This window comes from Phaseolus vulgaris, chromosome 11, assembly GCF_051622355.1.
Source record: "Phaseolus vulgaris cultivar YP4 chromosome 11, ASM5162235v1, whole genome shotgun sequence".
NCBI classification, from domain to species: domain Eukaryota; kingdom Viridiplantae; phylum Streptophyta; class Magnoliopsida; order Fabales; family Fabaceae; genus Phaseolus; species Phaseolus vulgaris.
In genome coordinates this window covers 9825066-9848180 of record NC_143508.1, presented here as the reverse complement: position 1 = coordinate 9848180, position 23115 = coordinate 9825066, and the positions used below count along the sequence as shown (strand labels likewise).

Genomic DNA, 23115 nt, shown 5'->3' with positions numbered 1-23115 from the left:
TTTATACTGATTGACTATAAGAATATCGTCTACATATAAAAGCAAGAACAACAAAGTCATTTCTTCTTTTTCTGAGATGCTTACAATAATTATCATAATTGCTCATTTGGACTCTCTTCTCCCTCACAAAACTATCAAATCTTGTGTATCGCTACTTTGGACTTTGTTTCAAACCATAAAAAAATTTCTTCAAGAGACACATTTCCTTGTACTTTAACAAACCCCTCTAATTGGTACATGTAGACCATCTCCTCCAAAGTTCCTTGCAGAAAAATTGTTTTCACGTCTAATTGTTTAAACACCATATTATATTGGTTAACAATAGATATCAAAAATCTTATCGAACAATGTTTTACCACAAGTGAGAAGATCTCACTATAGTTTATCCCATCCCACTTCTGTAAAATCTTTTGTCACCAATCTAGCCTTGAACCTATATTTCTCCATACCTAGTATTTCCTCTTTCTTCTTGAACACCCACTTGTGTTCTACTGCCTTTTGATTCTTTGGTAGATCTTTAAGTGTTCATGTGTTGTTTTTCTTTAGAAATACAATGTCCTCTTCCACAACTACTTGCCACTATTGACCTTATACGCCTTTTATAGCCTTTTTAAAGCTTTTAGGCTCTAGACCTTCTATATCTTTAGTTGTTGTCAAAACATAGCAAATAAGATCAACATATCAAAATCTTTGTGTAGGTTTTATTGTTCTCCTCTCCCTATGACACGTAAATTGGCTATCATAATCAAACTTTGCACGTCTTGACCTTCTCGAGTAAGAGGTAGATGGTTGGTTTATATCGTCTAACCTTCAGATGGTTTGATTCATTACCAAAAGACTCCACTTCAACATGACTTTTCTTCTTACCTTTCTTTGGATATGCACATTGTAGTCATTTGAATTTCATTGAATATAACGCCATACTAACAAAGCATCTAGCCTCATCAAGTTCCAACCTCCACAACTTATACCTTTCATACATTTTACATATCCAATAAAAATAAACCTCTCAGTTTGTGTTTCAGATCTCCCACTCCATACCTCTAAAGGAGTCTTACAATTTAAATATATCATTAACTCATGTTTATCAAGTAAACTAAAGTGTTTCCAACTTTTTTCCAAAAAGATTTTAAAGTTCCTAACAAAATACACCTCATTCTCTCCAAAATGTTCCGTTTTAGTTCCTAACAAAATACACCTCATTCTCTCCAAAATGTTCCGTTTATTCTCAAAATTCACTATGATGTACATACTTGGTATTATGCATATGTTTTTGTTTTTATTTTTGTAATTATTGTGATAATTGTTCTTTTATTTTGATGATTTTTTTTAACTTTTATTTTAATTATATAACATATATATATATATATATAACTTGTGTGTGTATATGTATTAATTAGTGAAAATTGATATAAAGTAAATATAGGATTTTTATAAAATAATTAATTTTTCTTAAAATTTTAAAATTATATAAAAAAACAAGTTTGATAGCATTAGGTGTTATTAATATACAGTATGGTGTTCTAACATTTAACGTTAGGTTTGTGAAATTGAAGAATTTCTATTAACTAATAAATGAGGCTGGAAAGAACTTTTGAAGTTTCTTAAAATAATTTAACCAAAAATAACTTTTTGAAATAATTGGAGTTCCATAAGAAGGATTGTGATGCTTGAAACAAGAAGGGAGAAGATCAGAAGAGAGTGAAGCTGTGGAAGAGATGGCACTCGTTACAGCAGAGCCAATCATAAACGAGGGGCCTCTGTTCGCGGAGGTTGACATGGCTTCGGATTTCAACGCCCCCACTGTCCGAGCCACCGTTGTTCAAGCTTCCACCATCTTCTACGACACTCCAGCCACTCTAGGTCCTTCTACTCTTCTCTTTTCATCCGTTTACCCTTTTGCGTTTCTTCTCAAATTTCCCTTCTTTTTGTGTTTTTGTGTTGAAAGCGCCATCTGGGGTGCTCCAGATTGGTCCACGCAACGATCCTTTGGGTGGATAAGTTATCTAATTTGTTGGTTCAGGGGAAATTAACTTGGTTGGTGATTTTTGTGTGCAGATAAGGCAGAGAGGTTGTTGGGTGAAGCTGCAGGGCATGGGTCCCAGCTTGTAGTGTTTCCAGAAGCGTTTGTGGGAGGGTACCCGCGTGGTTCCGATTTTGGTGTTTCTATTGGAAATCGCACGGCCAAGGGAAGAGAAGAGTTTCGCAAGTATCATTCTGCAGCCATTGATGTGCCTGGTAAGGCTTAGATCAAACACACATTGCAGTTCAGCTGCTAAACTTACTTTATGTTGGAACAAATTACTATAAAACAGATAGACAATTATTTTGTCTTAAAGGTATAATAAACATATAAAGGGTTGCAGGAATCAATATGCTGTCTGCTGACATTATTTTCTTCAGTCTGTACGGATTCTTTTAAATTTAAGATGTATTTACCTATATGCAATTTAAGTTTTAAGATAAATATGTTAAATTATAATTTTTTAAATTATTTAGATCTTATTTGGATGTTAATTAGAATTATCATTTAATATTCTTTTGTTTGATATGCATATTAATATAACATTTAGAATTATCATTTACAGGTGTTACTTATACTCTCTTTCTTTCTTTTTGGGTTATTACATTTTCTTTTCTGTGATGAATTTCCAATTAACTAATTGACGAATTATTATCTTCAATATTACTAACTTAAGAGGACCATAACTTTTTAAACGGTTGTTCAAACCTAAATAGGATTTAATTTTTTACCTACTAGGTTAAAGACTAATCCTTCCCAATACTATGATTGTCGTTGCTCCAGCGATTTTTGCACACGGTGGAATCAAACACAGGTTTTCCTTTGCATGAATCATCCCACAATATGTGAGGACAGAGTGTCTCTAACTACTAGTCAACCCATCGGACTGTAACCAATTGACTATTGAAAGATTGAAAAAATTGTATTAGTCTTACTTTGTTTAACCTTGTTTTTTCTTCCCACTAAATCTAGTAATTTTTTTTTTTTTTTTAAATTCATGTCGTTGTTTTATTTGAATATAAGCTGAATATGAAGTTGCACATTAGATAAAAATAGACAAGTTGAACAATTATAAGTAACAAAATCCACAAACTCAACCTTAAGTTTGGTTTGAGTATAATCTCAAACGAGATCCACGTCGATTAAAGATAAAGTCATTTTATAATAAATAAAAAATAAATAGGTGTAAATTTCACTTTATAAATTGATTTGGTAAGGTTGAGTACACTTCTTAATAGCAATTGTGATGTGATCATGGATATGAAGGAAATATTTCAAGGGGAAGGTAAAGGAAAAAACTGTAAACCCTTTATGGTATAAGGTTAGCTAGGAAGAATAGGATAAAACTTCTTATGTTTGATTACATGTATAAGATGGGGAGTGTTTGGCCTCCTTCCCTTCTCACATGCCTCCTGTATAAGTAGTGCCCATTTTGTAGACATTCTTTTACCTTGGAAATAAAAGTCATTTTGTGTGCAGAAAGCCTGGAGTGCTTGTGTAAAGTAGAGAGTTTCTCTCTACAGGATTTTGTCTTGAGAATTAGGTTTCAAGTGGTGAAGCACCATACTTGCTTATCTGATAAAGTTTGAGTGGCATAAAGTTCTTTTTAATTCCTAGTCCTTTTTTGAGTTATAATTTTGATTAACTTCCAAGAGAAGTTAACCTTAGCAAAGATCACCTTCCACCATCAAGATTCAACCAAATCTGAACCATTCAAGAAATTTTCCAAGATTCAACCAAATAGCTTCCTACAATCAAAACTAAAGCGTGAAGAAAACCCATTATATTAAACCATGGATTCTGTAAGAACTTAGGATAGCCGGTCCACATCTTGGAGCAACCCTCCAAGGTTCTCATCAGGTTGACTCATGATTCATGAATGAAATCTCTTTCTTCCAATTGGAATTCTAATAATCTCAAACAATGGCATAGAATGGCAGATTGTTAGTTGAGAAACATATAAGTAAAGAAAACTCGTAAACTTAATGCCTCAATGGTTGGTTCATAATCCATTTGTGAAGATTTCTCTTTGTTTTCCCCATACTAATAAATGGTATTAAATCTGATAGTTGGTGTTGATGATCGGTACAGAAGAGTACAGTAGAGGATACTTAAAAGGGAAAATTGTTAATTGAAAAACATATAAGGTTTTGGATTAAGTATGGTGTCAATCACATTTGTATGGTTGGCTCATGGTCCTTTACTGAAGATCCCTCTTTGCTTCTCCCCCTTGGATTACCCTTAATTTCACATATTACAAAGCCATGTCCTTTCCAATTTTGTGAATTGATATATATAACTCCATTAAAATTCATACTACAAAATCTTAGTCATAAAAGTCTTAAAAAATTTATAAGTAGTAACATTCTTCAACATACCCAAGTCCCTGAAATTATTAGCAAATGTTGTATTTGTTGTAGGTCCTGAAATTATTACTCATTGATTTTAAATAATACTATTTCTAATAATCCAAATCCCTGGAAATATTACTCATGAATTTTACAGATCCAAGTTAGGGTTTCCATTAACAAATGTTGTATTGTTGTAGGTCCTGAAGTTGATAGATTAGCAACAATGGCAGGGAAGTATAAAGTACATTTAGTGATGGGTGTGATAGAGAGGGATGGCTACACACTTTATTGTTCTGTTCTATTCTTTGATTCTCAAGGTCATTACCTGGGAAAGCACAGGAAAATCATGCCAACGGCATTGGAGCGAATTATCTGGGGATTCGGGGATGGATCAACCATTCCAGTGTTCGAAACTCCCATTGGAAAGATAGGTGCTGCCATTTGTTGGGAAAACAGAATGCCACTATTAAGGACAGCAATGTATGCCAAAGGTTGGAGTTTTTATGTTAGCTTTTTTATCTTCTTGTTACACGCAGTGTTCTAGCATTAGAGAAGAGCATTTAAAGTTATTGTTTTCTGGTATTGGGGCTGGTTCTTTACACCAAATAGAGTGTGCTATTATGTTTTGAGTTTCACACTGACAATCAGTGTAAATTTTTTTACGCTATCATCTAATTAGAAATTATTTTTGCCAGAGTATATTTAAATTAGTTATTATACAACTCAACAAATTTACCATGATGATTTGTTATTAGATGATAGAGTGAAAAACTTTTACACTGTAAGCACATGTATTATTTGTTCTTATGCTTTTGCTGAGTCTATGGGGATTTGTCAATGTAAAGATGTTTCAGTGTCCACCAATTAAAAATAGAGAAAATAATCTATCCATTGACAGTGTAAAGAATCTGTACTCTGCCATCCAATAACAAATTGTTATGCATTACAAGTTTGCTGACTATTACACTAATTAGCTTAAAAACATACTGACTGTGATTTTTTATTGGCTAACATAGTAAAAGATTTTACACTATGATTGCATAGAAATTAAGCTTTAAAAAGTATGACTTTTAAAGCATCCATTACAACAGTGAATAATTTTAATCACGACAGTTCATGATTAGATGTCATTTGTATACTATCATGACATTCTAATTAAAATCCTCATGCTATAGGTGTAGAGATATATTGTGCTCCTACAGCTGATGCCAGAGATGTGTGGCAAGCATCAATGACCCACATTGCTCTTGAAGGTGGATGTTTTGTTTTGTCAGCAAACCAGTTTTGTAGGAGGAGGGATTACCCTCCCCCTCCGGAGTATGTTTTTGCTGGCACAGAAGAGGACCTGACACCGGATTCTGTTGTATGTGCTGGGGGTAGTGTCATTATATCACCATCAGGGGCTGTTCTGGCTGGACCAAATTATGATGGGGAGGCACTAATCTCAGCAGACCTTGGTATGTCATGTTTACTCTTTCTGCTTCCATTGTCTTACAATGCTCAGAAGAGTATTACTTTCTTTGATGGATGATGTATTTGTTGGGGACAAAGGGTTTCACAAGTACGTACAAAAGAAAACAGCAAAGTGGGTAAGATAATCAGAAAGGATGTTAGTTAGGTAATATATAAATAACAATATCTATAACACTATAACAATAACAAAAGGATACCCTATTTCGTTTACTTATTTTACCTCTTTTAACTACTATAAGTCTAACAGAATGTATCTTTCCCCTAGTATAAATAAAGGGTTTGAGGAATTAGGTGGGCAGCGAGATTGATTTGTAACATAAGGGACTCTCCCTTGGAAGAGTTATTACTTTGAAAAATAATCATTAATTCTTCAATCTTCGTTAGTATTTCACTTTTTTCCCTCAAACTCCTGATTCTGGAAGTCGTTGAGGTTGTTTTTGATTGCTTCAGATATTCTTAGTTTGATCACTTTCTTTGTCTTTGGTTATTAAAAGACGTCTATTAACATTGTGATTCTTGAAAATGTTGCACAGATCTTGGAGAAATAGCAAGAGCTAAGTTCGATTTTGATGTGGTTGGACACTATTCAAGGCCAGAAGTGCTTAGCTTGACTGTAAAGGACCATCCAACAAACGCAGTTACTTTTACATCAACATCAAAAAAAATTGAAGACAACACCAAGTAGTGTCTTTCTTTCAAGTTCAGCAACTTCTGAACCTGACCCCTTTGTATGTTAACACTTGCGTTTCATATATGGAAGTTATTTGGGCTTTAGCTTGTACAATAAGCGCTTGCATTTTGGGTTGGCTTATGTGACCACATTAAATGATATTCGAACTCATTTTTAGTTAAATTCAAACACCAAAAATAAGGTCTGCAAAATTCAGTTTTTTGTAAAAAATAACTGAACTGAATTTTAATTAAACAATGTGTTCAAACAGAACCTTTTTATGAAAATAGTTTTGCTCGAACCAAATAGTTTTTATAAAAATATTTTGGTTCGAATTAGTTTAGTTCTAAAGTAGTGTTCTTTGGTCAATTCTATAGTAGTCCAGATCGAACACCACTTATGAAAGAAAATTCATTAAAGCTCTATTATCATTTGATGACGTACATGGATGGAAAATGAAGTTGGACTTTAAAGTATGTGCAATCTTAGGCACTATTCTGCATTCTGTTAAGCGTTGTTTACCATAGTGTGGCATCAAGTAGTTTTATGCTTTGATATTTAATGGGTTCTTTCTCTATTAATTTGTCAACACACGTATTTTTTTGAATTCCATAAACAAACAATAGAAAGTGGTAGAACAGAAGCATGTTACTAAACAGATTCCCTTGAGTACCTATGATTCTTTGATCCATATAAAGTTTACCATGTGGTGATAAATCAGCATGTATACTTTCAAGAAATAGTAGCTCAATTAATATGAACAGTAGAAGGTGCTAGGAACCCATTAATATTGGAAACGTTTGTTTTGGAAAAGTTAAAGCCGTTGTTGTCAAATAATATCCAATATGGCCCACCACACGATGGTTGATTCAAAGTTCCAAACAGAGGCAACATAGAGTACAGAATTCAAATATTTGAATTGTTGGAGTTGGAAGTATCCAATGATAATGTTATCCGTCACGCTGTCACTGCCAGTACTGTTTCATTTAAATCACAACTATGCATCTCTCTAACGTATAATTGTGTCCCCAGAATAGTTTTTAGTAGCAGACTCTTTGTTCTTATCTCATTTGTTTTGAGGTCAAGCCGAAAAGCCTCCATTATTTCCTTTTGGAACTATGAGGGAAATTGAATTCCATGTGTGACAATGACATTGTTTGCCAGCAATTTTCGTCCTGGTGGATTATTAACAACTTGTTCAAATTAGATTCTTTCTTTTTCTTTTATAGGTATGTCGGCTGAATATTCAAATAGGAAAATTTACTTGCACATCAAATGCCAGTAAAGCTAGTAAAATAACTAGCACAAAACTGCAGTATGCGACTCTATTCAATATGTACATTTTTCTTGCTCTGGCTTTAACAATTACCACACAAAACAATGATATAAGAGCCTTCAACATATTTAACTCATCAAAGACAGCATTTACAGTTCAGAACAGATATAGTAGAAGCTATCCATGACAATAAGTTACTCACTACCACTATCAAAATTCTCAACATCCAGACTTTTCTCCTGCAATTTCTTGCTTCAAATTGTCATCCTCCAGGGCAAGAGCTTTTTCACCAGCTTCTCCACCAGCACACTGCAAAGTTAATAGTCTGCCATTTATCTTATCAGAATTAGCACATGAGATAGAGTCTTGGAGCCCCTTAATTGACCTTTTGCTTTGAGTTTCATCATTATCATCTTGTATCCGAGCTTGTGAGAGAAATTCAATCGACCTATCAGGATCAAAATGATCAGAAACTTCCTGAATATTTATAGAAAAATCCCTCTTCCTACCACTTGAAGTTCCCTTGTTGAAGCAAATACTTCCCCACTGAATTTTCTCAGAGAAAGACTTCCTCCCTATACTTTCTTTGTCAATAGAAAATCTCTTGTCTTGACCATCATTTTCACACGCAAAATTCCACTTGTAGCCTTTGCTGACATCATCCATGTTCAATTCAATTGAATGAAGATCACTGTCATCTGAGTCATCATCTCTTCCTTGTCCTACATCATTTTCAACATCTGAATCATCCTCTTTCTCTGCATTCTGGAATCCCCTATAGACAATATTGTTGAAATAAGACTCAAGATCCTTGATATTTTTACATTCTGGAGAAGCATCCTCATTTTGTTCATCTTTAGTCCTCACATAGTCCTCAAGCTCATTTCTCAGCTTTTCCAGGAAAGCATTCTTCTCCTCAAACTGATACTTAGCCTCTGAAAGCTTCATCTGGACTCTCTCTTCGCGTAAGAGATCAGCTAACTGAAGCATTTCCCTTTCCTTCTCCACCTCCTCGCGAACTTTAGCCGATTCCCTTTTTAGTTCCTCCACCTGCGCTCTATCTTCCCCAATGCCTCTAGCTAGTTCGTCACAAATTTGCTCCAGAATCTCCTTTGCACGCTTCTCCCTTTCAAGTTCTTTAGATGCTTTCAAATGGGAAGCTTTTACGCTGGCCATTTCTTTGGCAATCTTCTTGTTCAACCGTTCAGTTTGCCTTCTCAACTTCTTCTCCACCGCAAGCTCTTCCGCCACATGTTTTATGGCATCATGGACCCTTTCTCGTTCTCTTCTTTTCCAAACAGCCTTTTCTTCTCCAAAATGCTTCATGACATACTCAATATCGTTCTGGTTTGAACGCTGTTCTTGGATCAGTTGATCAATTTGGTGGCACACTCGATCAAGCTCACTCCCCAGAGCCAAGACGAGGGGCATGCTTGATGCTTGCTCCTCTCTAAGGCACATTTGATTTAACACCTTTAGAAGCTTCTTTGATGTAGATAATCCACTTCTAGCTTCCTTCAGACGGTTCTTAACACCACCAGTGCACTTGCCTCGATTCTTTTCGCTTCTTAACTGATTTTCCACCTCCTGCGTTTCAACTTTTCAACATAGTTCAGTTTCATCCTTCACACCGAACAGAAGGAACAGAACAAAACACCATATGTGCAACAAAATTATAAATTATTTAATTAATCAGATCTATATCTAAAGTTTCTTGTCGTTACTGTTTCAATTGAAATACGAATCTTAAATCTCTAATCTGGATACAGGAAACCATGTAAAGAACATAAAATAAAGGTTCGAAGTGAATGATAACAGTCTAATCTTTAAACTAGTGATTTCCAATTCAGGAGCAATAATTTCATCGTTGTTACTTGAAAGTTCAAACAATTCACTATATTTTAAGACAGTCCTTGTAAACAATTTAAAAGATACCATGGGCACAACTTGTGTTGAGGCTTGGGAGAATCACAACAAAAGCTAGTTGTTGCAGTCAGAAAGTCCTTATGAACCCCACACCTCACCACCACATCCTCACATACCAATTGATAAGGATGAACTACACAACAAAAAGTCTCACGTCTAGGAGACCCCAAAGCCTAATAAACCCCACACTTCCAATATAGGACTCTAGTCTCATGTCTTGTCTTGCAATTGGATCCTAACGTAATCCACCTATCTTCTTTGTGGTCCATTAAATAAACCCCCCAGATAAAATAATAATAAAATCACCGGAAGAACTTTGTGAAAACGATGACCAACCACTTATTCTTACCAAATTTTCAATTAGTCTGATAAATTCACTCTTTACCTCAATTAAATTAGCATTGCTATGAGCATCCAGAGCATCCAAATAGTAATCACCCGACAGAAGCTGATGAGAAAAACCCGACACTCTTCTTTTGCAGCTATCCCCTTCAAGACCCTTCATCCTCTGCAAAAACAAAGACGACCCAAAAATCACGCCACACCCAATGAACCAACACAAGAAAAAAACAGAACTTTAAAACGAATTTACCTCAGAGGCAGGACTATGCGATGGATCTGACATCTGTGACCGCAACAAGCCCGATCTGCACAACCCCGCACTTTTCTCTCTGCCTCTACCCTTCTCCTTGCAGCCTCTCATTTGATCAACCTCGAACTCCTTCTTGACCCTGGAAGGAGGCAAATCATTGATTTCCCAGAGTGTAGCAGCGAGTTTCCTGGCTGACACAGAAAGCTCCTTGTCCTTGGAGGGTAACATGGAGGCAGAAGAATGCAAAGGCTTGGTGTGGTGTGCAGGAAGAGAAGGAGAAGCTGTTTTGGTCTTCCACATGGGAACTGGGGTGCTGGAACCTCCTTTCTTCCCAACCAAAATGGCTCTCTTGAAACGGTATCTTCTGACAAGAGATGAGGAAGAGGAGGAGGAGCAACCTCGTTTCCTAGTCTTGCTGTGGTTCTGTGTGAGACCTTCTTTGAGGTTGAGGTTGTTGTTGGTGTTATGACACGAGGGCATGGTGATGAGAATTGTGTGAAGGAGTTTGAGGTACCCGAAAATCCCGGGTTTGCGAGATTCACATGAGGATTCGGACACGGGATAAGGGCATGGCATGCAGTGTGTAGTGTGTAGTGTGTGTATATGTGTGTGTGCTAAGTGCACAAAGTTTCTTGAAGCAAGGTGCCAGTTGTGGTCAGCATCATCATCTTCTCTCTTTTTTCAATGCTAAAATAGACATGAGACTATTTGGCCTTGAATTTAGCAAAGTGGGTCATCAAAGATCTTCTTTCTAGCTTTCTCCTTATGCTTGTGCTTATGCTTATGCTCCTTCTTCTTCCACTCCTATTATTTTGAACGGCTAAAGGAGGTTGAGGACCAAGGAAAGTAGGAACATGTCAAAAAATGGAAAGATACGTTTGTGATGGAAAAGAAACTAAACAAACCGAAGAAGAAGCTTTAAGTTGAGTTTGGTGAGAGAAATTGAGTGTGTGAGAGGGAAAGAAAAAGGTGAGGGAAATCCTGTGAGAGGGAAGGGTGCACACAGTCTATTGGTCATTGGAAAACCCACTTAAAAAGAAGAGACAACGTGGCAGACACGTGACCTGCATGTGCTTTCTATCAGCAACGTGCATGTGTTGTGTTTGTGTTACATAAAACTTCTAGGTTCAAGGAAACCTCCATGCCTCCAACACTATCTACTAATATATTACTATTATTATCATTATTTAATAAATATTTCTGTATTATATTTAATTCATATTTCAATTCATTGCCCTGATTTATTGCCTTCATTCTCTGCACTGCTTTCATTCATTTTTTCTTCTTCTTCTTCTGTAATTCTATAATAATAATAATATATGGATTCTGCATTTAGCACTTAAACCCTGATCATACCTGGAATGTTCTTCAAATCTGTCCATCATTGCACACTTTTCACGGCATCATCTCCTCCTTTTCTTCAACTATCTTATTACTTTAATCCTAAAATTCCATTTTAAACTCTTTATCACATTAGTATAAATTTTTAAAATTATAACTTAAACATAATACCATTCCATATTTAAAAATCCAAATGGTAACAAGTTTATAAACATAAAAATTTTAGATACTTAATATTTTTAAGAATTAATGTGATGGTATTATATCTTTCAAGAAATCAATGTGATGGGGTTACTGTATTGTAGTGATTTTTTCCTTTTATCCTGTCAAATATTTTCTTTCTTATCTCTCTTATGATTGATTGAATATATTTTTGGTTGAAGAAAAGGAGCATGCTGTCAAGAATATATTTTTTCTCTTCCTTGTTGTCATCACTCGTTGAAGTTATAAACTTATTGTAATTGGACCAATCCCAATAATTTTCTTGATATGATTGAAAGATGATTAATGGTAAGATAAAGTTTAATTATTGTCACATCTCAGCAGCATGTGGAGACTAGTAGTATATTGATGCATTGAATGCTAAATCATTAGCAGTCACACGACTGATTTATTGTTTTCTTAATTTGAGGAATAGCAAAATTAATCAACAGATGGAGATAACCCTAACATTACAACCAGATCAAGACAGATTAGGGTGAAAAAAAGGTATGCCGAGATAGTTGAAAGGGTGGTTAGAAAAACAACTAAAATTAAACATCTATTCATCCTTAAACATGTAAAATGTTTTCCACTGCTAAAGCTAGAAAGCTACCAATTTTTTTTATATCTATATTAACCATACATGTTATCACTATAACGAGAATTCTAATAATAGTTTTTATGTATAAAATCTTTTTACAATTTTATTTTTGAAAAAAATAATTATTATTTTAATTTTAATAAATAAAAAAACTAATTTTATCTTCAAAAAATAACATTTATCAATTTAATACTTTTTCTTATCAATTTAATAATTATTCTAGTCAAAAATATATCTCGTGACTATAACATTTAGTTTAGTTTAATTGTCGTCTCTCCTTATTGGACTTACTTCTTATTTTTATATTGAGTAATGTTCTCTCTTTTTCTTTTGGAATTCGATTTCGTTTCTAGCTATATTCTGTAATTGATTACAATATTGTATATCTAGTCAATTTTCATAATCACGGTCTTTAATAAAAAGTAAAAAAGATTTTTTCATTATTTTTATGAATCGACATTAGAATATTTTTATCCTATAATTTGCCTCGACTTATGATGTGAGGGTCCCTTAACCTAAACATAAATCAATAAACTTAAAAAGTAATTAATTATAAATTGATCTTGAAACTAATCTTCAAGCATGACCTCACAATAATATTCTAAGCATATACACATGTCATCATTCTCATTTCTCTTTCTCTCTCTATCCATATCTTGATTAATTAATGTCTAAAAAAATTATTTTGTCCCTAAATCTAAATTCAATTTTTGATTGATTTTATTCTAATTCTTCCAATTTTTTTACATGCGTTATATTTTTTACATAAGTTTATTTTAAAAATAGATTAAAAGAGTGAATATATTGATAAAAGATAAAATATAAAAATGTATTTTCAGAGACTTAAATTATATTTTGATCATCTAGATTCTTAAAAACAAAAAAAAGTGCACCGAAGTAGGTAATGTAAGAGTTGTGAATACTGTTTTTTAATAGATGAAACAGATGATATGAAGATGAGAATTAAGTTAGAAGAAAAGAAAAAAAGAATGCAGTTGCAGAACGCAGAATGCAGAGAGTGCAGAAGGCAGAGTTAGGCGAAAAGAAATGAGAAGCACGGAGTAAGTAATAATTGAGGTAGGTGTCTAATCTCACACACACCAGTGCCACCTTCTGCATCTTAAAACTCACAATCAATCATGTCAACAAGTGACCGGGTAATGCTTTTTTTTTTTTTGGTGTGGGCTCCAAGAAACGGTTGAAGGTGTCTTTTGGCAAAACAAATCAAATGGAGTGAAGTAAATACACACAATTTGCCTGTTACCATCATCCATTGTTTCGGAAAGGGAACATACAGTGTGCTTTCGTTTCGACATTTGGCCGTTATGTGTGGAAGAATGCGGGAAATTGCACGGAACACCCATTAACCCTATTTTTTGCAGGCCAAGAAATTGAAATGGAAATTTGAAATTGGTGTGTTGTAGAGTTGGTGAAGGCTGCATTAATGGTTGAAGAGAGAAGAAGGAAAATGGTGGCATCTTAATTTGAAGATTGCCGACAAGGGAGGGTGGCTAGATGAAAGGATTGATGAATGAAAATACTGGTCCAGTGGCTCCTTCAGTTGCAAAATCAATGAACTCTTTCTCGGTGTCTGTTCCTACAAGACACGACTCACCCGCAAACGGAGAAAAAATTAATGTACTTTTCCTCAATGCAACTGCCAAACGCTACCCAACTCCATTCAACTCCAAACTATCATTAGCTTCTAAAGAATTCGTACCAAACCTTTCCCATCCATTTTTTTTTTAATTTTTATTGTTTACAAATTAAATGCATATAAGTTTCGTTTTCAAAAAATGAAAATGAAAATTTTGAATCCATAACAATATATATTTAGCCATTTAAGAGTCAATAATGGATTATCTTTATAACCGATTATAATTGCAGCAAAGTATCATAAGGTACCTTGCATTGATGTTGGAGAATGAAAACGTATTATTCACACAAAAATATATTACTAGCTAAGAGAATGAAGAAACATAATTATATAAAAAAGTAACCACAGTACTATTGGGTGACTCAAAATAATAGCACATATCAAAATATCTGAATAATTAAGCTTAATTACTTAATTAAAACACAATCATAACCGTAAAACATAATTATAACCGTAAAGTGAAGATTAGGAATGTGTCCATATATATAATATAGTATGTTATAGTAAAAATCATCTAATAGTAAAAGAATATTCTTATTCTTAACCACTTTGAAAAGTAAAGATTGTTTATGCTCTTATCTAGAACACTATCTATTAATTATATATATATATATATATATATAAATATAAACTGAGCAATTTAACTATTAAATTTTTTAAGCTAATTTCACAATATTCTAATCAAAATTTTAATAACTTAAATATTTGCAGTCAATATTTATATTTGCTTATACTTCTTAAAAGTATAATATATGAGGAATTGAATTATTTTATGAAGTTTCAAATAGCAATACAATTTTGTAAACTTAATATATTCAGTGAAATTTTTTAATTTAATGATTATACGAGTAAAATTATATATATATATATATATATATATATTATAAAAGTAAATAATTTTATTAAAAGTTACTCTAACGGGTTTATAATCTCTATAGTTATTTATATAATTCAATGTTGATTTATCTGTTATCACATTATCTGAAATTAATATATATTTATATTTAATTTTTAGATACCGTAAAACTAATGGGTTTGGATTTTGTTTATTATCTTTATAAATTTTGAATTACTATTTTTAATCCTTATAAATTTTGTTTATTAACATATAAATTCTGATTTTAATCAGTAAAACTATTAATAAACAGTATTTATGTAAAATCATTTTATGCATCTTTTCCATGTTACAAAATGCTCGAATAAAATAAATATTTGCTACATCAAAACAAGATTACAAATTTTATCTATAAAAAAATCAGCAATATCTTATAAACTTTAATCCCTTAATCAAAAAGTTACATAAAAATGATAAATAATCTTTCACAAGAAATATTCTTGGATCTCTTAAAGTCGCATACATCTTCTTTTTTAAGCACCATCCCCTTTTTGACTTAAGAAGTCTCTTCTATTCACACAAGTTCCTCTAATAATAGTGAGTGGTTCCTCTTAAATGACATACTCATAAGTACAACCTAATTACAAAAATTGATCATTTTCTTTGAGTAACTCAAAGATTGTATATGTGGGGCAATGCTTTATCAAAGGAAGAATAATGTTGTAAAAAATTGTCATTAAGGTTGTGTGTTTCATAATTGTTAGGTGCAACTTTGACCACCACATTGTTTCTTCAGAAAAAAAAAATGTTGGTGTTTCATAAAATAGAAACTGCTAAAAGTATATGAATTCATATTGTGTTGTGACAATGGCTTGTAATTAGTTCTATCACAACACATGCTATTTGTTTATCTATTACAAATTTTTTTCTTTAGAAACCTTTAAAAGAGAAAAATAATAAAACATAAGTTTTACAAATTAATTTATGTATAAACTAATATTAACTTACTTGTTTTGAAAATATAAAAACAAAAGTGTCTAATGAAACATTTGGATTTTGAAAATACTAGCATAATTGAGATGGTTTCTTTTTGTTGATGAATAATTATGAGAATGATAGATTACTGAAAGTAAACTGTAGGGTTTGAAAAAATTGGTGGGGTAAAAGCTGGGACATTGATGAGGAAGAAGGTAGTACAACAGCAATAATAATATACAACATTATGAAGACAATATTACACGGATTTCTAAGGTAAAAGGTAGCATATAGAGTTATACATCATAGATTGCAGTTGCAAGGCACAAAAGGAGAAACAAAAAAGAAAGTGAAAACAGACCATAGGTTTGGAATTCAAAAGTAGTCTTCAGTCCTTCCCTTGAAACCAATTTGCCCAAAAGTGAGACACAGGAACAACCCAAGGTGCCATGTAACCAGCCATAACCTGGGAATAACATGTCTCACCAAATCATTATTATGTCTTCTCTTCTTCAAAATGTGTTTACAGTTTTACAGTTTATTAAGCAACAAATTGCTTTTGTTTTCATCTCTGGTCCCATGGTCTAGTGGTTAGGACATTGGACTCTGAATCCAGTAACCCGAGTTCAAATCTCGGTGGGACCTTTTGTTTTGATGATAATTTCTTTTTTACTTATGGTTTTTCAAATGTTATTTGTTTGGGTTGGGTCACTGAACAAAATGGGCTTAAGCCCAAGTCCACTCTTTTCATACTTCTGTCTTCAAAATTAGGCAAAACTATTATAAATCTTAACTAGCCAAAATAAAAATTTAACTAGGAGCTATTATTGAAAAAAATATTTTTAATTTTTTTTCTGTTGTTTTGAAAAAAAAACAGTTGTTTCTCTAAAACAAACAGAGTAAATAGCATGTCGATATTTAGTTTTGTGAACGAACAACATGTATTTAAAAGAAGAATTACATTGAGTATATTTTTGTTGCAGTAGTTAATTAAGAGTATTGAAAGAAACTCTAATAGGGTTTTATTTTACTTTAAAAGGTTTGTAGAAGTATTAGAACAGTCATTTTTCATTAGTTTAAAAATTTATTTTTATTGTTAACACTATGTGTTTCATGTTTAACTAAAATTTTATCGATTATTTATCATGAAAAGAAAAGTAATAATTAATAATTAAAGCGTAATTGTTTCAAATTAAGGCGTTACTGTTTAATTTTGACTTCATCGGTGTATTCTATAACAATTTGTCCTACAAAAAATGGAGAAGTGACTAACCAGAACTGGGAAGTAACAGCAGGAGGAGTGGGGAAGTGAGCAAGCTCAGCTCCAATGCTCTCAAAGAAGAGGCCAGTCAGACTTTTACCGCCGATAGCCGGTATGCTGGAAGGTGCTAACCAACCGATCAACCCAAACCCGATCACACTGTAATCTGCGCGCAGCCAATTCCTCTGGAAGCTTCAATCACCATTCACAAATGTCACCATTCATTCATTCTATTTTTCCCTTTTCTGTTACTTTCAAAAATTACACAAATTATTAATCTCTTACTGAAAAATTACCATGTAACCCTCCCACCATTTCCCATTGCCACACCTTGCCTCAAGGGATTCCTAGCACTCACAGGCGATCTCACAAACCCTGCAACAATTCACAAACACAAAACATCTCCCACATCATGCTCTCCTCAATCAAAATCAATTTTTACTAACTTCCTTCATGCGTACCGGAGGTCAGACGAGATGCGGTGGAGCCCAGGGATGCGCCACCCAATCCTGCGACGGTCGCCAAGGAGGTTGTCATTTTCGCTCTGCTCTCTGAATCACCAGCGTCGGGAAGTAGTGGCTGTGCTAGTTTTTGGGTTCCTATTCTTCGTATTCTTTTCTACCAAATGGATTCCATTGAATTAGATTGGGTTTGGATTGCGTTTGCATCGATGCCAACGTTACTCAATCACATTTCGCCACGTGGAGTTTATCAGATAAAGTGGGGTCTGCATTAATCCCTTGTCCACAAGAAAGAAAATCATTGTCCACGTGGAACAACTAGTGGCATACATTCAATCAGATTCAATCCTCAAAATGATATTTATGTAAATTATAAGGAATAAAACAACAAAAAATAATTCTGTTTAAAAAATCAATAAAAATGGTGTATGTTGTTGTATACAATATTGTGGGTAAATTCCCTATCAACCACCATTTACATTTTTATTTCCCTAACTAGCATCCTTTTGTTTTTATTTCCATATCTAGTACCTTTTTGTTTTTATTTTCCTATCTAGCACCCTTTTATTTTTCATTTCTCTATCTAGCACCATTTTAAAAATAAATAAATAAATAAATAATAATTTATTTATTTTTTGATAATTTTAATTTTGAATGCATTAAAAAATAAATATTTGTAATGTTTAAAATAGTTATAAATATAATTAATGAATAAAGAAATTAATTTTTATAAAATAAAATAAAAATAAATAAAATGTTTAGTTTAAAATAAACCCTACAACATAAAAGTTGAATCTATAAACATAAATTACTATTTATTTTTATTATTATTGATGATGTAATCATGTTAATTTTAAGTAAAAAATACATGACATAATTAAAAAAAAACAAAGTCAATTAGTATTAATTAATAATGGAAGTAATATTGAAGTGTCTATCCTAAATGCAAAATCCTAAAAAAAAAAACTAATGCAATTGTTACACTTAATGCTTAAAAATGAGAAGCAAAAAATGAAAGAAAAAAAAAAGTCTAGAAAATAAAAACAACAACAATAAAAAAAATAACTAAAAACATAAAAGATATAAAATAAAGGCAAAACAAATTAAGACAAAGATAAAAGATATAAAAATAAATCCAAATAAGATAAATATAAGAGATATAAGGCGATACTAAATAAGTATATGTTGATCATAAAAAAGAAAATAAATGAAAGATGATAATTCATTTAATATTTTCTTCAATGGTACATTAAATAATTTGTTTGAAATGAAACATAATTAATGACGAGAAGTGCACAATCCAGTAATGGTGGGACATATTATTTATGTGTGTCTTGGTGTTTGACAATATGAACATTTTTTTTCCGATCATGTTGTTCTTTTATGTCCATATCAGTCATTATTTAACTTTGTTTTTTTATAATTATGTCCTGTATTTTTTACTTGAAATTAACATAATTACATCATCAATAATAATAAAAATAAATACTAATTTATGTTTATATATTCAACTTTTATGTTGGTGTAGAGTTTAATTTTTTATTTTATTCATTCTTAAAAAAATAATTTTTAAACTAAACATTTTAAATTTATTACTTTTTTATTTTTATTTTGTAAAAACACATTTCTTTATTCATTAATTATATTTCTAACTATTTTAAACATTAAAAATATTTATTTTTTAATGCATTCAAAATTAAAATTATCAAGAAAAAAATTAATTTATTATTTTTTAATTTATTTTTGAAATGGTGCTAGATAGAGAAATAAAAAATAAAAGGGTGCTAGATAGGAAAATAAAAACAAAAGAGTGTTAGATATGTAAATAAAAAGAAAAGGGTGCTAGTTAGGGAAATAAAAGTGTAAATAGTGCTAGATAGGGAATTTACCCCAATGTAAATACACTTTTAAGTATAGGTTGGATACTTAAAATAAGATTACTATTGGGCTCTAATTTGGGCCAGTATTGGGCTTCTCTGTTTTGAACCTGGGTCAGAAAGCCCAATAGTGAACCGTTTTACTGATTGCACTCTTCAAACGAATATGATGAAGAGTCAAAAAAAGGTCAGAATCCGGCGAGGAAGCAGAAGAAGAGAAAAGCGAGGAAAGCGAAGAGTGTTGAAAGAAGATCACGTGCCTCCTCCCTCCTAAACTTCCTTTCTCTTCTCTCCTTCATCAAGCACGTGAACTTCTGAAACCTCTCCTTGTCCCTCACGTTATCCACTCTCTTCCTCACTCCACACTCCATGGCCCTCTGCAGAATCGCCACTCCTTCCTTCCCACTCACCTGCCTCCCCTCCGTGTCCTCCATAACCAGATTCACCCCCGTCACGTGCACCTCCCCTCCCACCTTCCCGCCGCACGTCACCTTCACCACGCACTGCACCCTCTCCCTCGCCATCTCCGCCGCGTACACCACCTCCACCTCCCGCGTCAGCCAGTGCCGCCGCGCCAACACCGCCCTCCGGCTCGAAACGTTCGCCGCACGCTTCCCTCTGGGCTCTAGCATGATCCAGCTCACGGTCAGACTCTCCTCCAACTGCTTCAACCACTTCTCCTCCTTCCTCGTGAACTTCACCGTCGTGGGAATCATCTGTAACAAAAATTAACCATCAAAACTATTTAGAAAAACAATCTCATCAGAATGTGCTCACTGACTTTTAATAATAAAATATTTTAACTAATAAAATACAACGACACACTAAAAAAACACTTCTTTATAATTCATTTTAATAAATAAAATAACATATAATAGTATTTTAAATAAAAAATAATAATTAACATATTAATATATTAGATTGTTAAATAGTTATTCTATTATTTGTAATATCACCTCCAATATTCTTAGTCCAATTTAGATTTAATGGGAAGAATAGTTTAGAATTTGCAATCACTATTAATTCTACTTCTATAAAAGACACTAAAAGTTGAGACGCTTGAACTGACTAGTTTAAAGCTACTGTTTTGAACCAAAAGAGATAGTAACTATTGCTATAAGAGGGACAATGACAGTACAAAAAAAATTACAACTTTTAATACGTTCTAGTTAAGAAAAAAAAAAGTACTTCGTGCCCTTAATTAGCTTCATTCGTAAATAGTAAATGTTATGAATTTTTTTTTACCAATGATAAATTGAAGAGCCTAATTTAAAAATAAAAACAATAATTTCAATTTTGATCCTCGTATTATATATTTTTTATTAAGTAATATATTTGAATCCTAATTCCATCACATTCATTCATGTTACTATTAAAAGAAATTAATTATTGAAATAAAATAAATTAAAAATGGTTTAAATTTTTAAAATTTAGTTATTAAAATCATGGAAATATGAATAAGAGATCAAAATCGTAAATGAAAAATTAAAGGGAATGGAATTTATGCATTACCCAAAACCAATAATTCACTACTATTATTCTCTTTCCATACATAGTTATTTTAAAAAACATTGGAATGTTAATATTTAAACAAATTAATGTAACAACTCTATTTGTCCTATTATAGTGGTCATGTAAAAAAATAAACTAATTGTCATTTTAACTTTATAGTACATTATTAATTATTATTTTTACCCTTGAAATACACGCGCATTATCAGCATAAATCAAGACTTAATATTAATCATTTAAAATAACTATTTTCATTCGTCTATTTATAAAATCTTCTTTATCAGTATATCTCCTAAGACAACAATAATAGAAAACTAAAAAACTTTCTTAATAGCTATTAATTAGTTAAAATGTCGTATTAAGGGATCGAGCTAGTATTAAAAATAGGTTTAACTACCTCGTTGGGCTCGAGCGCGTCCACCCACAGCGGCGAGGAAAGGAAGCAGTTTTTCTGCGTTTCGATGCGTTTCACGCGCGAGAACACGGGCCTTCCAAGGTAGTATATGTCCACGGCGGAGATAAGATCCTCCGGCGGTGGCGGTGGCGGGAGCCTGGAGTGGAGAGATAAATGATAGAGGGAAGGGAAGGCGTCGGAGTAGATGGAGCGGTGGCCGCCGGGGATGGTGGAGATGACGCGGCGGGCGATGGGGTCGTGCAAGGAGGGCCACGTGGCGGTGCAGATTTGGCGCCAGAGATCCTCTTGGGTGCAGAGGCGGTGCATGAGGGAGGATACGGACGCAGCGGATGCTAGCGTGGCGGCATCGAGGCGCGTGAGGATGTGCGCGTGGATGATGTCGGGGTGGAGCGTGGCGAGGATTGAAGTGTTTTGGGTAGTTTCCGATGGTGGCGAAGTAGTATCAGGCATGGTGGTTGCGTTCCAAATTCTAAGAGTTTGTTGGTGTGGGAAAGAAGGAACGTGCAATAGACTTAAGAGAGTGATGAAGAAAAGAATGGAAAGTGCGATAAATATGAGTTAGAAACACGAGTCAAGTCAAAGGTGGCTGTCGAAATCCAACTCGGCTTCGTCACTTCTCATTGTAGATCTCGTTAGTTTCGTTTGGAAACATCCTATGCTTTTCATGTGTCACTCTCTATTAATCACTCTTTTAAAAAATAACATCAATTCAATTTTAAGAAATAAAATATTAAAATAAACCTCTTAAAAATAATTTAAAAAAAAACAAATTTTGTTTTGATTATGTGTACATATATAATTTGAAGAAAAACACAAACACACTAAGAACATTACAGTTTCCAATGAAGATGACAGCATTACAGTGGATATGAAGTTACATTATATGTTGAGAAAATTTATTTATTTGTCTATAATAATCATAATCACTTTGAAATGGAATTTTTTTTGAAAAATACGTGATATCATCAAGTTTTTACACTTCTTTTAAATACACGTGTCAAATATGGTGCGACACTTATAGAACATATTCGGTGAAATATTAAATTAAAATAATATTTATTAAATTTTTGACAATTTTAACTTAAATTTAATATAATTTAAAAAAAATACATTAAATTTTTAAAATTTCAAACTAATCCTTTTGAAAAAAACATATTTTTCTTAAAAACAGGAACATACTTGATACACATAAATTTTCATTATCAATTTATATAATTTATAATTATATAATATATCCATATCTTATATTTTGAAAATTATATATATATATATATATATATATATATATATATATATTCGTGTTTATTGTATCTATGGTAAATAGATTGGCATTGACGTGAAAGTTAAAGAATTAAAATAAGTGATGAGATGGTGTAATGGTAGGGTTAACGGTTCATACGTCACTGAACCTGGACTATGATGTTCCATTAAGGCGGCTATGGGCCAAGTAATCGACTACCTAATTCCAATTTTTATTTTTGCTTACCTACGCACCACTATTCAAATGAATTCATGTCAAAACAAAACAAATCTGATTAAATATAGAATGAATATATGTTGAGAACCTTACACAAACTTATAAAAAAACAATAAAAGGAAATAATTTTCAAATTATAATATTTATCTTTATATACTCGTATTTTTCTATTCTACTATTAAAGTAACACTT

At 32.7% G+C, this 23115-nt stretch overlaps 4 protein-coding genes and 1 non-coding gene across 6 annotated transcripts; 2 read left to right on the top strand and 3 right to left on the bottom strand.

Moving 5' to 3' along the window:
* The first annotated feature begins 1532 nt into the window (after nucleotides 1–1532).
* LOC137818381 (bifunctional nitrilase/nitrile hydratase NIT4A) lies at nucleotides 1533–6631 on the top strand. The gene is made up of 5 exons (XM_068621779.2): nucleotides 1533–1863; nucleotides 2059–2238; nucleotides 4572–4865; nucleotides 5550–5831; nucleotides 6381–6631. The coding sequence occupies exons 1-5, from the start codon at nucleotides 1719–1721 to the stop codon at nucleotides 6530–6532; spliced, it is 1053 nt and encodes a 350-aa protein (XP_068477880.1). The 5' UTR covers nucleotides 1533–1718; the 3' UTR covers nucleotides 6533–6631.
* Nucleotides 6632–7793: 1162 nt separating this feature from the next.
* On the bottom strand, nucleotides 7794–11519 carry LOC137818022 (uncharacterized). 2 transcript variants are annotated; one of them, XM_068621246.1, is made up of 3 exons: nucleotides 10312–11519; nucleotides 10105–10227; nucleotides 7794–9380 (listed from the first exon to the last, which is right to left on the bottom strand). In XM_068621246.1, the coding sequence occupies exons 1-3, from the start codon at nucleotides 10885–10887 to the stop codon at nucleotides 8013–8015; spliced, it is 2067 nt and encodes a 688-aa protein (XP_068477347.1). In that variant the 5' UTR covers nucleotides 10888–11519; the 3' UTR covers nucleotides 7794–8012. The 2 variants fall into 2 exon arrangements, with proteins under 2 accessions (XP_068477347.1, XP_090152999.1); XM_090296873.1 differs by lacking the exons at nucleotides 10105–10227; nucleotides 10312–11519 and adding an exon at nucleotides 9729–10098 and having other exon boundaries at nucleotides 7794–9391.
* Nucleotides 11520–16137: 4618 nt separating this feature from the next.
* PSAO (photosystem I subunit O) lies at nucleotides 16138–17768 on the bottom strand. The gene is made up of 4 exons (XM_068621241.2): nucleotides 17644–17768; nucleotides 17479–17557; nucleotides 17195–17374; nucleotides 16138–16387 (listed from the first exon to the last, which is right to left on the bottom strand). The coding sequence occupies exons 1-4, from the start codon at nucleotides 17717–17719 to the stop codon at nucleotides 16297–16299; spliced, it is 426 nt and encodes a 141-aa protein (XP_068477342.1). The 5' UTR covers nucleotides 17720–17768; the 3' UTR covers nucleotides 16138–16296.
* Nucleotides 16495–16566, top strand: TRNAQ-CUG (transfer RNA glutamine (anticodon CUG)). Its single transcript has one exon. It is a non-coding gene; the product is annotated as a tRNA-Gln (tRNA).
* Nucleotides 17769–19440: 1672 nt separating the features above from the next.
* LOC137839254 (F-box protein At2g27310) lies at nucleotides 19441–22101 on the bottom strand. Its single transcript, XM_068648401.2, has 2 exons — nucleotides 21429–22101; nucleotides 19441–20236 (listed from the first exon to the last, which is right to left on the bottom strand). The coding sequence occupies exons 1-2, from the start codon at nucleotides 21894–21896 to the stop codon at nucleotides 19709–19711; spliced, it is 996 nt and encodes a 331-aa protein (XP_068504502.1). The 5' UTR covers nucleotides 21897–22101; the 3' UTR covers nucleotides 19441–19708.
* Between the last annotated feature and the right edge of the window lie 1014 nt (nucleotides 22102–23115).